At 32.8% G+C, this 13,143-nt stretch overlaps 1 protein-coding gene across 2 annotated transcripts in view; it reads left to right on the top strand.

The window, feature by feature from the left end:
* Window positions 1-13,143, top strand: part of TMTC3 (transmembrane O-mannosyltransferase targeting cadherins 3) — a 40,246-nt gene that overhangs the window by 7,615 nt on the left and 19,488 nt on the right. For both annotated transcript variants that reach the window (XM_044679913.1, XM_044679912.1), the window contains 3 exons: window positions 1,201-1,453; window positions 2,768-2,916; window positions 7,183-7,303. In XM_044679913.1, the coding sequence (XP_044535848.1) occupies window positions 1,201-1,453; window positions 2,768-2,916; window positions 7,183-7,303 (523 nt within the window). The remainder of the gene's footprint in view (window positions 1-1,200; window positions 1,454-2,767; window positions 2,917-7,182; window positions 7,304-13,143) is intronic.

Below are 13,143 nucleotides of genomic sequence, written 5' to 3'. Positions count from 1 at the left end.
CTGTTTAACAAAGACTCCTGTATATATGACTATAATGCTATGAAAGTTTTATGGTTTTGAATTCTTTGACTATAAATTGCCCTATAAAATAAGGACTTTTTCTTGTTTGTCTCTGTATTCCATTGATTAAATAAAAGGACTTTAGTGATGTGCTGATCTGTTTAAAGCTGTCATACCATCAAAGAGCAATTGCCCTTTCATTTTAGAAGCCCGTCTCCCTTCAAAAACCATATTAAATACTGAAATTTTCCATTAAAAATCCAAAGAAAATAATACACCAAAAAGGTTCCAGATATTACCTGCCACCTTCTTCTTTACATTATTGAACTTGCAGTCTTTCTTTTGGCTTCTCAGTTGATTTCAAACTTGTTGGCTTTAACTTTTATGTCCATTCATCAATAGTTTCTGACAACTTACTCATAACAGTGTTCTGGTGTAAAAAAGGGCAAGTGATGGTGACAATATGTATCACTGCAATTACTCTTGAAGGAGGTAATTGCACATATTCTCTAGAATAGCACTATAAAAAGGCCTTATCCTTTGTGGTTTAATCAATTAGCTATACTAAATAAATTATAAATGAAAGACAGTATGGTCCAACTGAAGGAATTTTGGCCTTGGAGGCATGAAAAACCTTGTCCTTATACTTAACTCTCTGACTTTACACGTTGACCACGGGCAGATCACTGATCTCCAAGCCTCTATTTCCATATCTATAAAATAGGAAAAATAATTTTCAGAGGGTTGTCTTATACAGAGGTTCAGGTAAAATAAATTATGTAAAGCATTTGGCAAATCTAAAAGCACTATATAAATCTATTTTTATCATCCTGAGGATTGTGTCCAGAATGCAGACTTTATTCATCAAGTGATAGTATTTAATTGTGGTTCTAGGTGGGTTCTTAGTAGTTTGTCATAACTATAGTATTTGCTAATATTAGTTTGTTTTTAGGGTAAACTTTTTTAAGAGGTTTAGGTTTAAGTTTCTTTTAATTAAAAAGTTGGAAAGAAGAAGAAAACTGATAAGAGTTCTCATTTTTCATTGACTTCCAAGTATATAAATTGTTTAAAAATAAACTTTCCTAAATTGTTGCTTAGGATTAAGATATTTGTTTTATTCCTTATTTACATACATTATTTTGAATACTTCAAAGTATAATTTTAAATTTTTCTTTTTTTCGCTTCCCCTCATCCCTCCAGGTTTGACAATCCAGCTGCTGTAAGCCCAACTCCTACAAGGCAATTGACTTTTAACTACCTCCTTCCTGTAAATGCGTGGCTTCTATTTAATCCCTCAGAACTGTGCTGTGATTGGACAATGGGAACAATACCACTTATAGAGTCCTTTTTAGATATTAGAAATCTTGCCACATTTATTTTCTTTTGCTTTTTGGGGTCACTTTTGGTATTCAGTGTTCGATATCCTGGTCATTCTTCTAAAACTGTGTTAATGGTAAGAAATGCTTTCTTGCTAATAGTTTCAATTTTTAAAATCCCTTATTCTGCTTATTTTTAGTGGTACTTTAATGATTAATCCTTTTTTATTAAACTACATTAAAGCAGATGAATCATGAAAAGGATTTTTTTTTAGCATATCATTGATTATTTAAAACATTAGTTCCATGAAGTCAAGGCCTTTGTCTTATCTAAAAATTTGGATCTCTTTCAGGTTTTTGTTTTCTGGATGTTTTATCTACAAAGCTATATATTATGTTTTGCCTTTCCTTTCCTCTTGTCATTATTTCTTTTTTCCTTATTCTGCATTCACAACAATTCATGAAATTCTTTTGGTTTTATTAATGTATTTTATTGCTTCTTTAAAATTAACAGGACCAAATACAAGCTATCTATCTATTTCATAAATTCTGAAGTAGGGAGCAAAATAAGTTTTATCTTAAATCTTCTGAGGCCAGACCTACTTTTGATTCACTCAATTAGCTATTCTAGATAATGACAGAATAGTGAGATGAAGATGAAAAGTCCTCAGAGAGAGTAAGGATTAAATTTATTTCATAGTATAAGGTTTAGTATAAGCATATGGTGGCTGCAACAGTCAAGAGATATAATAGACAACTTATGTTTTATTATTAATCTTCTGTGTTAATTGGCTATTCCAGTTTTTTTGGTAACTTCTATTTGTCAGTCATCGATTTCCTTGATTCAAAGAAATTGTGTTAAATATTTCAAATTTTTAAGATTTAAAAATAACCTCTATTTCAATGTTCAATGCTTTAGGGTAGAGATAGAAATATATCACTCAATTTTTGTTTTAATAAAAGACTTTAGGAATGGATTGCATTTTATATAGAAAACCAGTGAAATGTTACTGGTTAGTTCTACAATTCAAATTGAATCAGGTTTTATTACCTGAACTTTAAGATCTTACCTAGTAGAATATGTATAGCAGAAATTATAATTTCTGCTTTCCAGCGACTATTCCTAGTTATTCATATACCTAAAGGTATTTGTAATTATTTCTTAGTAAAATCCTCCTTGAGAGTCTAACATTAACAAAAGTTCTGGGAATACATTTAAATGTGCTGAATGCATTCTTACTGTAATAAGACTGCCTCTCCCTTTTGGGCAATCTTAGGTTTTCTTAAACCTACAAACATCCTCTATTTTGCTTTGATTAGTTTTAAAGTATTATCATTACATTATCTTATAGCCATTAAATCATTTAAAATCAGATAAAAAAGTGATATTTTTGAGTGATTTTTAAAAAACAATTAAATTTACCAAAATCTCTGGACATTTTTCTTTATAGGCACTCTGTTTAATGGCATTGCCATTTATTCCTGCATCAAACCTCTTTTTTCCAGTTGGATTTGTGGTTGCAGAGCGAGTGTTGTATGTGCCTAGCATGGGATTCTGTATTTTAGTCGCTCATGGATGGCGGAAATTATCTAAAAGACAGTAAGTTTAAATTTTGGTTCAAGTCATAGAACTAAGACAGACCCAAGTATCTTAAAGTAGATAAGTGGTTGTACTGGAGTTATTCTTGTTTTAAATTTTATTTTAATAGTTTTTGTTTTTTTAAAATCTCCTGGATTATCTCTTTAATATTTGTGTGCATTTTACTTCTGTTGCTTGCTGTGGCGGTTTTGGAGGTTCTTCAGTTCTTATACCAAATGCTTATATTAGACTCCATGACATGACATGAACTGACCAATTGTCAGGTATATGTTATGGATAATAGTGTCATAGATTTAGAGCCCAAAAGTCTAGGGAACCAGAGCCCTAGAGGATATATAGTCCAACCTCTCATGATTTGCTCAAGGTTACACCCTTGTGTCATGAGTTGAAAAGCCAAGATCTTATTACACTGTGCTGCCTTTCAAAGCCAACAGAAGTCTTCCAGGCCAGAGTGGTCATGTGTTTAATAATTGGAACATACTTTCTTCTAGTTCCCCTCCTCAGTCCCTCTGAATAGTGTTCCTAGTTTTGTATCTGCTTGGGGCTTTATCCTTGGATATCTTATGGGGGAACTCTTATGGGTAACTTAAATATTACTAGGTTTAGAGAAAGGGGAGAAGGAGGACTGACAGGACAGGGCAACAGACTGGGAATAACAAACTGGGAAACCACAAACCCCACCAAAGAACAAGGAATGGGAGATTATGGATTGGCAGTTGAGACCAAGTGCCACCACAGATCCACCTAGCCTGGGAGTCTGTGAAACTACCAAGTGAGCAGACTGGGACCAAAGATTTATAAAGACAGGTTTAATTAGACAAACTTTGCCTTTGAAGAAAGGGAAAGGGATGTCTATAATAACCTATGGGCAAGTCTTTGGGTCAGGGAAGGAACTTCTCTACACTAAGCTTTGGGCCGTATCAAGACACAGCTGGACTATCAGGGATGGAAGTGGATCCTCACTGCTGAGTCCTGTCCAATTCCAGCAATGATACAGCTCTCCCAGGTCCTCAGCCAGTAATCCTTGAGATGGGTAAGGCTAGGGAGTTAAACCAGCCTGAGGTGACCAGCAGCCCAGGTCACGTTTGATAGACTCAATCTAACTTTCCCACAGACAGATGATTTCCTTTCTTCAGGATACCAGGATACAAACTCCACTTTCTCTGAGGTCTCCCACTGAGTCAGTTGGTCAGCAACCACTCTCACTCAGCCAACATGGAGTCCATCTCAGAAGGGAGAGCCACTTCCTGCTTCCCCATTCCATTTAGAATTCTCCAGCCTTGCTTGATAAGCCTCCTAATAATACCTAATCTTAAACATCTTATTAATTTATCTACAACAGATATTTGCCCTTCTGTGGACACTTTTTAGTGGTTTTTTGTCTTCTAGGCGTGACTATGTACCCACTGCTAACATATTGAACTCTGAAGTCCACTAAAACTCAAGTTTTTTCATTCAAAATTTTGCCCAGTTTCAGTGTCACCCATTCTATGATTGTACAGTAGATGTTTTGAATCCATGTAGGATTTAACTGTATTAAATTTCATCATTTTAGCCTATTTATATCCTTTGGGTCATTTTGATTCCTTAATCTATTTTCTTACATGGTAACTATTCCTTATAGCCTATTTATATCTATTCTTACATGGTAACTATTCCTGTCAAATTTGTGTCATCTTCAGATTTCACAAGCATGCCATATATCTTCATCCAGGTCGTTTATATCTTTTTGGATATTGACATGCGGGAATTTGCAATATACATGTTTATAATAAAAGTTTTGTTTTTCACACTTTCTCACTGAGGAGAAAAGGGTATAATTGAAGGAGGTAGGGAAGAGAAGGTAGTTATTTGTGCAAATAAAATAACAGTAGTAATCACCATGTTTCTATGTGCTCACAAATATTCTAGAACTTTTTTTTAGAATCAAATTCAAGCCATAATTTGAAAAAAAAAGAAACAATATTTTTTTCCTTATGTAACCTTCTAGCAACCTTACTGGCCACCATAATTTTTTTTAAAAAACCACCAGCATTAGAGTAGTAGTTAATTGTTGGATGCAATTTTTTTAGGCCTTATGAATTATAATTTTAAAGAATTTATTAAGTACTTATATACTTTGCTATCTACTTCTCATTTATCTTGGTTTTTAATTCTGATGACCAAGACTCCTAAGAATGCCAATTTAGAATCTAATTGTAGCTCCTCATTTTAGGGATTAGGTAGGATTATTTGCCTGAAATAGTAAGTGGTAAAAAAGAGTAAGTGGTAAAGTCAGAACTTGAATTCAGATATTCTGGTTAACAGTTCTATACAATATCTCTTTTTAAATTCTATCCTTTTTAGTCCAAATATCAAATATCATTCTTCTCAATAGAGAAAACAGAAACAAAAGTTGAATAGTTCTAGCTTTCCTTCATTTATTATAGTCACATCTGCCCTAAGAATTGTCTCTAGGCCTTTGATTTTCTCTTGCCTCATTTTAAGTTTTAGTACTTTTGACGCTATTGTTACAGGGCCATGCCACTTTTTTTAAATCTTAAGTGTTTTTTTGGCCTCTTTATTGGTGATATTTATAAATGAGTTTATTTTCTCAACCCATCCCTCCAAACTGCATGTCTCTGCTTGCCAAGAAAATATTACTCTTTTGTGTCATAGCAGTTTTTGGGCCTCTTTCTAAGTACTTATTGGAGTAACTATTTTGCTTAAGCAAGCTCCAGGAAATTTTAATACTTAAAATCAAAATCCCTTCCTTTATCCATTTTCATTTTAATTGATGTTAACAACTTTTTCAAGGAGGCTAGCTTGGAGGTGCTATAATCTTAGTTATTATTACCTACCTCTTTATATTTCTGATTTGGTCTTAAATCAAACACAACACTTCCAAAACAAAATGCTTGTTCTCCAAATTTTGCTTTCCTTCTCTGCTCGGAAAAGGGAAAATGCTACTCTTCCCAGGCTCTCAACCTCAGTGTCAACATCGATTCCTCTCCTTATACTTACTCCATGTGTCCAGTCTTTTTGACAAATCTTGTTATTTCTACTTTCACATTATTTTCTGAGAAATCCCTTCTTCTCCTATTCCTTATATATCATAGTTGTTTTGATGTTATTTCCCCCATTAGAATGTCATCTTGAATGCAGAGAGTTTCTTCCTATTTTCAGCACTTAGGGTACAGTGCTTGGCAGAGGTGGTTGTTCAGTCTTTTCAGTTGTCTCTGACTCTTTGCAACCCCATTTGGGGTTTTCTTGACAGAGATACTGGAGTGTTTTGCCTTTTCCTTCTCCAACTCATTTTACATGTCTGAGATCACACAGCTATTGAATGTCTGAACTCAGGAAGATGAGTTGTCCTGCATTCTGTCCATTCTGCCATCTAGCTGCCCAGCTCAGCACATAGCAAGTGCTTAATTGCTTGTTGACTAACTTCTACATCTATAATTGTTTACTACCTATTAAAACACAGCTTCTTTTTAGTGTTATTCTGTGCTTACCACCATCCAGTGTTGACTTGAAGAAAACATTTGTGATTTATAATCATGAATAGATATCTGTGTAGTCTACAGCCTTTTGGCCTCTTTCATTTCTTGATTTAGTACAAGCATTTTTGCATTTTTTAGGTGCCTGCTCTCTTTAGATTGTTTTCAAAGGTATTGAGTCTAGTAAGAGGATGCTAAACCTCAAATTGTATTTTTCCAGGATTTTCCATTTTCTTATTTTATATCAGTATTTTCAACTTTAAATTGGCACTGTTTTTCATGACATAATTCTAATAATATATATATATGTATATATATATATACATTTGTATATTATTTCTTAGTTTACAAAGAACATTTATGTTTATTCTTTCTACCTTCCCCTCAGAAAGATAGGAATTATCTTCACTTTATATATTAAAAGGCCAATTAACTTTAAAAGCTACATTTAGCCATCCTATATTTACGATAACTAAAAAAGGTTTAAGTGCAAGGAAATTTTAATGTCTTAAATGTACATATACTAAAATGATATAATTGAAAGTTAATTTCAAGGTATTTAGCGTTAAGTAATTTTTGGTCATTTTAAAGGTATATTGTCTTTGCTGTAGAATAGATTTGAACTTGATTTTTATAAATGTAAAAATATTCTTCCATTTCATAAAACAAATAATTGATGATGATATATAATAGAGAGGTTTATTATCAGATATGAGTTGGACTTTGTAGCCTTTGAAGTCACTTTTGAGATTCAATGTAATTTTGATTTTACTTTTTCCTTGAACAGTGTGTTAAAGAAGCTGTCTTGGGTTTGTCTGTCTATAGTAGTGATCACTCATGCCTTAAAGACACTTCACAGAAACTGGGATTGGGAATCTGAGTATACCTTGTTTATGTCTGCCTTAAAGGTATGTAAAATATTTTTCAAAATGACCAAAAGGCCTTATATCAAAGCCTCCTTTGTGAAGCACAGCCAACCGGTTTATTTTTTACTTTTCATTTAGAAATAGGAGAGATTTGTAAATTCCATAGAGAATTTGTGATATACATCACTGTGTGCCAGGTCTTGTGCTAAGCTAATTAAAAAATAGTAAGTTAAATATGAAAAAGTATCTAAAAGTATACATCCAGAACATATATTAATATTTACTTATGGTAAACAAACTTAAAAGAAGAGAATTTGTTACCATCCAAAGGTATGTATTTAGAATATGTTTAACATATTATTTTTGTGGTAAATAAACTTCATACTAGTGTGAGAATGTAAAACTGCAACATTAGCTTGAGCAAAAATAGAGCAATAATAGAAAATTAATTAACATATAAACCAAAATATTATTGGAATCCTTTGAGAAATGACCATTTTGATAGAGTTAATTTGTTTGATACTGGATGTATGGGAAAAACCACTTTGTTTCTATACTACAAATGCATCAAGTAGGCAAGGGCCACACAGAAGATAACCACATAAACAGTAATTGGATAAAAATTATATCCTAGAAAAAAGATACTATGGAAACTTAAACTTTGATAAAATATTAATCACTTAAAGAGATGATGACAATAAGCTAGAAATGATAAAAAAAAAAGTAATTTGCCCAATAACTTTAAAATTATTTTAATCAAGGACTTTAAAAATTAATGAAACATAAATGGAGAAACTACCTAATAACAATAATGGTACATTACTTCTACATAGTATTTTGCAATTTCCACATCTTTTCATTTCTATCATAAAATCTGTTCTTGAATAACCCTTTGTCTCTTCATCAATAAGATATATATCAGATAGTTTTTATCCAGATCTATTATCTTATACCTGTAAAAATTGTCCATGATAGAGCAATAGCTCACCTGTAACTTAAGAATCTTTTAAGTTGCTTGGGCTTAGAGAGAATAAGCAGTTAACCCATGGTAATATGGGTTGTTGTATGTATCAGAAGCAGGACTTGAACTCATTTCTTCATGACTTCAAGACTAGCTTTTTATCCATTATACCCTGTTGCCTCTTGATGGAAGGCAAAGTTTTAGAAATGAGATGATTTTTTCCCCATGATTGATATGTCTGGAATATTTTAAGTGTAACAAATTAGACTTGGACCCAAGTAGTGAGCTGAAATTGGTGTGGCTGAATAATTGTAAAGATTTCATCCCTCACCATGGGGGGACAATAGAAATCATCACATGATTTGATTTAAGATATAATGTGTGGTCAGGAAAATATATAAAGTTAAGCTTTTTAGCAATTATTACCTTATTAAGTTATGAGATAAATACTTAACGAGAATTGAAATTGTCAGATGCTGTGGAGGATTAGGAAGATCCTTAGAAAATAAGTACAATGGAACACCTATATCCTATTGACCCTATTATTTTTTTCCTTCTTTGTAGTCCCTGTTTTTGACTACCCCTCAGGTTTCAATCTTTTCCTACCTCTCTAGTTCCCAAAACTTTCCCTGGAGAGAACACTGCAGAGTTTCCTTTTCCTTGTCCTTTGATAATAATATATCTCATTTTGGAAATTTAAATGATGATTTATATATAGGCTATAAAGCCCTTCAGGGGAATATAAAATGTGGAAGTGGTGGTGGGGAGTATTAACAATTTTAAAAGCTTAACAGTTTAGTTCACAAAAAATTTGTATAGTTTAATATTTATCCTTAATAAACTAAAAATACCTCTCATCCTAGATTCCCTCCTGCCTAAAATTCTTTTCATTCTGGGTTTTAATTTTAACTTTGTTCTAGTTCCAAGGTCATCAAAATAAGGGACATTGCAGTCTTCAGGAATCTGCTTCTCTGCCTTTTAATATGGCACATGGGAATCTCACCCTAAGAAAAAACTTTCCCCTCCAGGACTCCAACTCAATAAACTCATCTCTTTGCCTATAACCCATTGATGCAGACTAGGAAAACCTGTCTTTCCCTTACCATTGCCCCCTAATTGAATTGAATTGAATTGAATTGAATTGAATTGAATTGGGTATGCAGCTAACAAACTAGAAAAAAGACAATCTGCAACTAAACAATGAAATTGAAATCCTAAAAATTAAAGGAGAAAGTAATAAATTTGAAAGGAAAAAACAACAACATTGAACTAACAAATAAAACTAGGGGTTGGTTTTATGGAAAAAAATGATACACTTATGGTTAATTTGATTACCAGTAACAAAAATGAAAACATTAAATGTCCTTGAATACACCAATAAAGACGAAATTAAATCAATTATTAGGAGTTACTTTAGCCAACTACATGCCAGTAAAATTGACTTTCTAAGTGAAACAGATGAATATTGACAAAAATAAAAGTACCCTGGTTAGCGGACGAGGAATTAAAATAATTACATAAACCTATATTCCAAAAAGAAATTAAACAAGCCATCCATGAATTCCCTGAGAAAAAATCCCCAAGAGCAGATGTATTTACAAGTGAATTCTAGCAAACATTTAAGTGACAATCTCAATAATGTATAAATTTGTTGAAAAAACAGGCAAGGGAAGAAGCCCTACCAAATTGTTTTATGACAAATACGGTTTTAATAACCAAGGAGAGCAAAAGCAAAGAAAACTAGGCTATTTTCCAGCAAAATATCACAAAGATCATATACTATGTTCAGGCAGGATTTATACTAGGAATGAAGGGCTAGTTCAATATTAGGAAAACTATCAGCATAAATAGCCATATAAGTTATAAAAACAACAAAAATTATGTGATTATATAAGGAGATGCACAAAAAGCCTTTTAGAAAATAAAACTCTTGTTCCTTTTAAAAACACTAGAAAGCAAAGGAATCAATGGAGCCTTTCTTAAAATGATTAGTTCTAGCTACCTAAAACTAAGAGTGAGCATCTGTAATGGGGATAAACTTGAAGCCTTCCCAAGTAAGATCAGGGGGGAAGCAAGGATGTCTGTTAGTACCACTGTTATTCAGTGTTGTACCAGAAATGCTAGCTGAGCAGTAAGGCAAGAAAAATAATTTGAAGGAATAAAAATAAGCAGTGAGGAAACAAAATATCACTCATGGCAGATTATAAAATGGTTATACTTAAAGAAACCTACAGAGTCAATTAAAAAAACATTGAAACAATTAACTTGCAGCAAATGATAGAGATTCTCCATTAAAAGAATTTTAGACAGCTTAAAATATTTGGGAGTCTACCTACCAAGACAAAATGAGGGATTATATGAACACAATTACAAAACACTTTCCACACAAATACAGATCTAAACAATTAGAAAAATACTCATTGCTCATGAGTTGGCTGAAAATGACAACTTTAAGTTAATTTACTTATTCAGTGCCATACCAATCAAATAATTAAAAAACATTTTATGGAGCTGGAAAAACTAATCAACAGAATTCTTTGGGGAAAAAACCAAAAGGCCAATAACATCAAGGGATGCCAAATGAGAAAGGGAAATAAAATAGATAATTTGAATTATATGAAATCTAAAAGCTTTTCCCCAAACAAAACTAATAAAGCCAAATTTTGAAGAACAGGATAACCACCTCATTTCTTAACCATCTTGGGAACTGAGTCAAATTTATAAAAATAAGAGCCATTCCCCAGTTGATACATGGTCAGAGGAGAAGAAATTGAAGGTATCACAAAAAAAAAAAGTTTTAAATTACTACCGACTAAAGTAATGCATATTAAAGCAACTGTAAAATAGTACCTAACACCTATCAGATTGACTAACATGACAAAAGGAAAATGACTAGTGATAGAAGACATGTGACAAAGTTGGAACACTAATGGTGGAACTGTAAACTAGTCCAGCCATTTTGGAGAACAATTTGGAATTATTCCAAAGGTGCTATAAAAATGCCTGGCTTTAGACCCAGCAATACCATTAATAAGTTTCTATCCCAAAGAGATAAAAGAAAAGGGTAAAGAATCCATTTGTACAAAAATATCTTACAGCAGCTATTTCTTGTGGGAAACCGAGGGAATATCTGTCATTTGGGGAATGGCTGAACAAGTTATGGTATATGATTGGGTTTTATTGTTGTTGGTGGGGTTTTTAATTTATTTTTTTCCTAGATTACATGTCAATATAGTTTTTAATAATTGTTTTCTGATATTTTGCAATCCATGTTCACTCCATCCTTCCCATCCTTTCCCCTTCCCAATACAGCAGGTAGTGTGATATAGATTGTACATGTGTTATTAGCAATACATATTCCACATTCGTCATGTTGTAAAAGAAACATATTGCTTATCATAGAGAAAAATTTATGGATGAAATAAAAGTGAAGAATGGCATTCTGTAGTCTGTATTCAGATTCCATCAGCTCCTTCTCTAGCAGTGAATAGCCTTTTTTGTCATGAGTCTCTTGGTAGGTGTCCTGGATTTTTGCATTGCTGATAGTAAGTCATCCACAGTCAATCATCATACATTATTGCATTACTATATACAACTCTCTCCTGGTTCTGCTCACCTTACTTTGCATCACTTCGTATAAGTCTTTCCAGGATTTTTTTGTGATCATCTTGTTTATCATCTCGTATGACACAGTAGGATTCCATTACAATCATATGCCAATGCCAGTTCACCCATTTGCCAATTGATGGACATCCCTTCAGCTTCCAATTCTAAGCAATTACAAAAAGAGTTGCTAGAAATATTTTTATGCAAGTAGGTCCTTTCCCCTGTAGTATATGATTGTGTTACAAGAAATGACAAAGGGATTGATTGTGGAAAAACCTTGAAAGACTTAAATGAATTGAGGCAGAATGAAATGAGCAGAACCAGGAGAACATTGTTCACAGTAGTATTGTAAAGAAGATCAGCTCTGAAAGGCTAACTACTTAAATCAAAACAATGATCCATGACAGTTCCAAAGGATCCATAATAAAAAATGTTTTTCACCTCCAGAGAGAGAACTGATGAATAAACTTTGAATGCAGGTCGAAGCTTTTTTTTTTTTTTTAACTTTTTTTTGTTTGTGTTGTCTTTCATGACATCGGTAATACAGAAATGTTTTATATGACTTCACTTGTACAAATGACGGCAAATTGCTTGGCTTCTCAAGGACAGGGAAAAAAGTTGATAATGAGAGAATCTGGAACTCAAAATTTTATAAAATGATTATCAAAAAATGTATTTTACACATAACCAAGAAACATTTAACAAAATAAAAGCATATTTTAAAAATGGAAAATTTGACATTTATAACATACTTGATAATTGAAGCTTTGGAAGTGAATGAGATCTCCAAAGGAAATGTAGAGAGGAAAGGTCCAAGGACATGAGTCAGAAATAGGAAACCCAGTAAATAAATCAGAAGGGACTGTTCAGAGGTAGGTAAAGAAATAGTATAAGATGGAAGCAAAGGGAAGATAGTTTTAAAGAGGAATGGGAAGGTCTTCAGGAATATGGGGAGATCAAGAAGCATTATTCTTTGTAGTTACAATTGAGTGGTGGTGGTCATAAATCAAACTGTAAGAGATTAAGATGTGAATGGTGACCTGCCCAGGGACAAAAGCTAGTTATCCGTCAAGCTAAGAAGTTATTTGACTCTCAATCCAGTGTTTTTTCTGCTTTGCCTGTTGCTTCATTTCACCTGTTAAACAAAGAGATTCTTATTTAACTGATTATTCTCCTTTAAGGAGCCTCTAGAGAACCTTAAAGCAGTTTAGAATTAGGCTTTCCATTTTTGTTTTATATATTCAGGATAATCCAAAAAGTAACTAGAACCCCATGAGATTTGGGCTGTTGGAACTATAAATGAAGAAGCTGCAAG

Source organism: Gracilinanus agilis, chromosome 5 (assembly GCF_016433145.1).
Source record: "Gracilinanus agilis isolate LMUSP501 chromosome 5, AgileGrace, whole genome shotgun sequence".
NCBI classification, from domain to species: domain Eukaryota; kingdom Metazoa; phylum Chordata; class Mammalia; order Didelphimorphia; family Didelphidae; genus Gracilinanus; species Gracilinanus agilis.
This window is presented reverse-complemented; position numbering and strand designations above follow the sequence as displayed.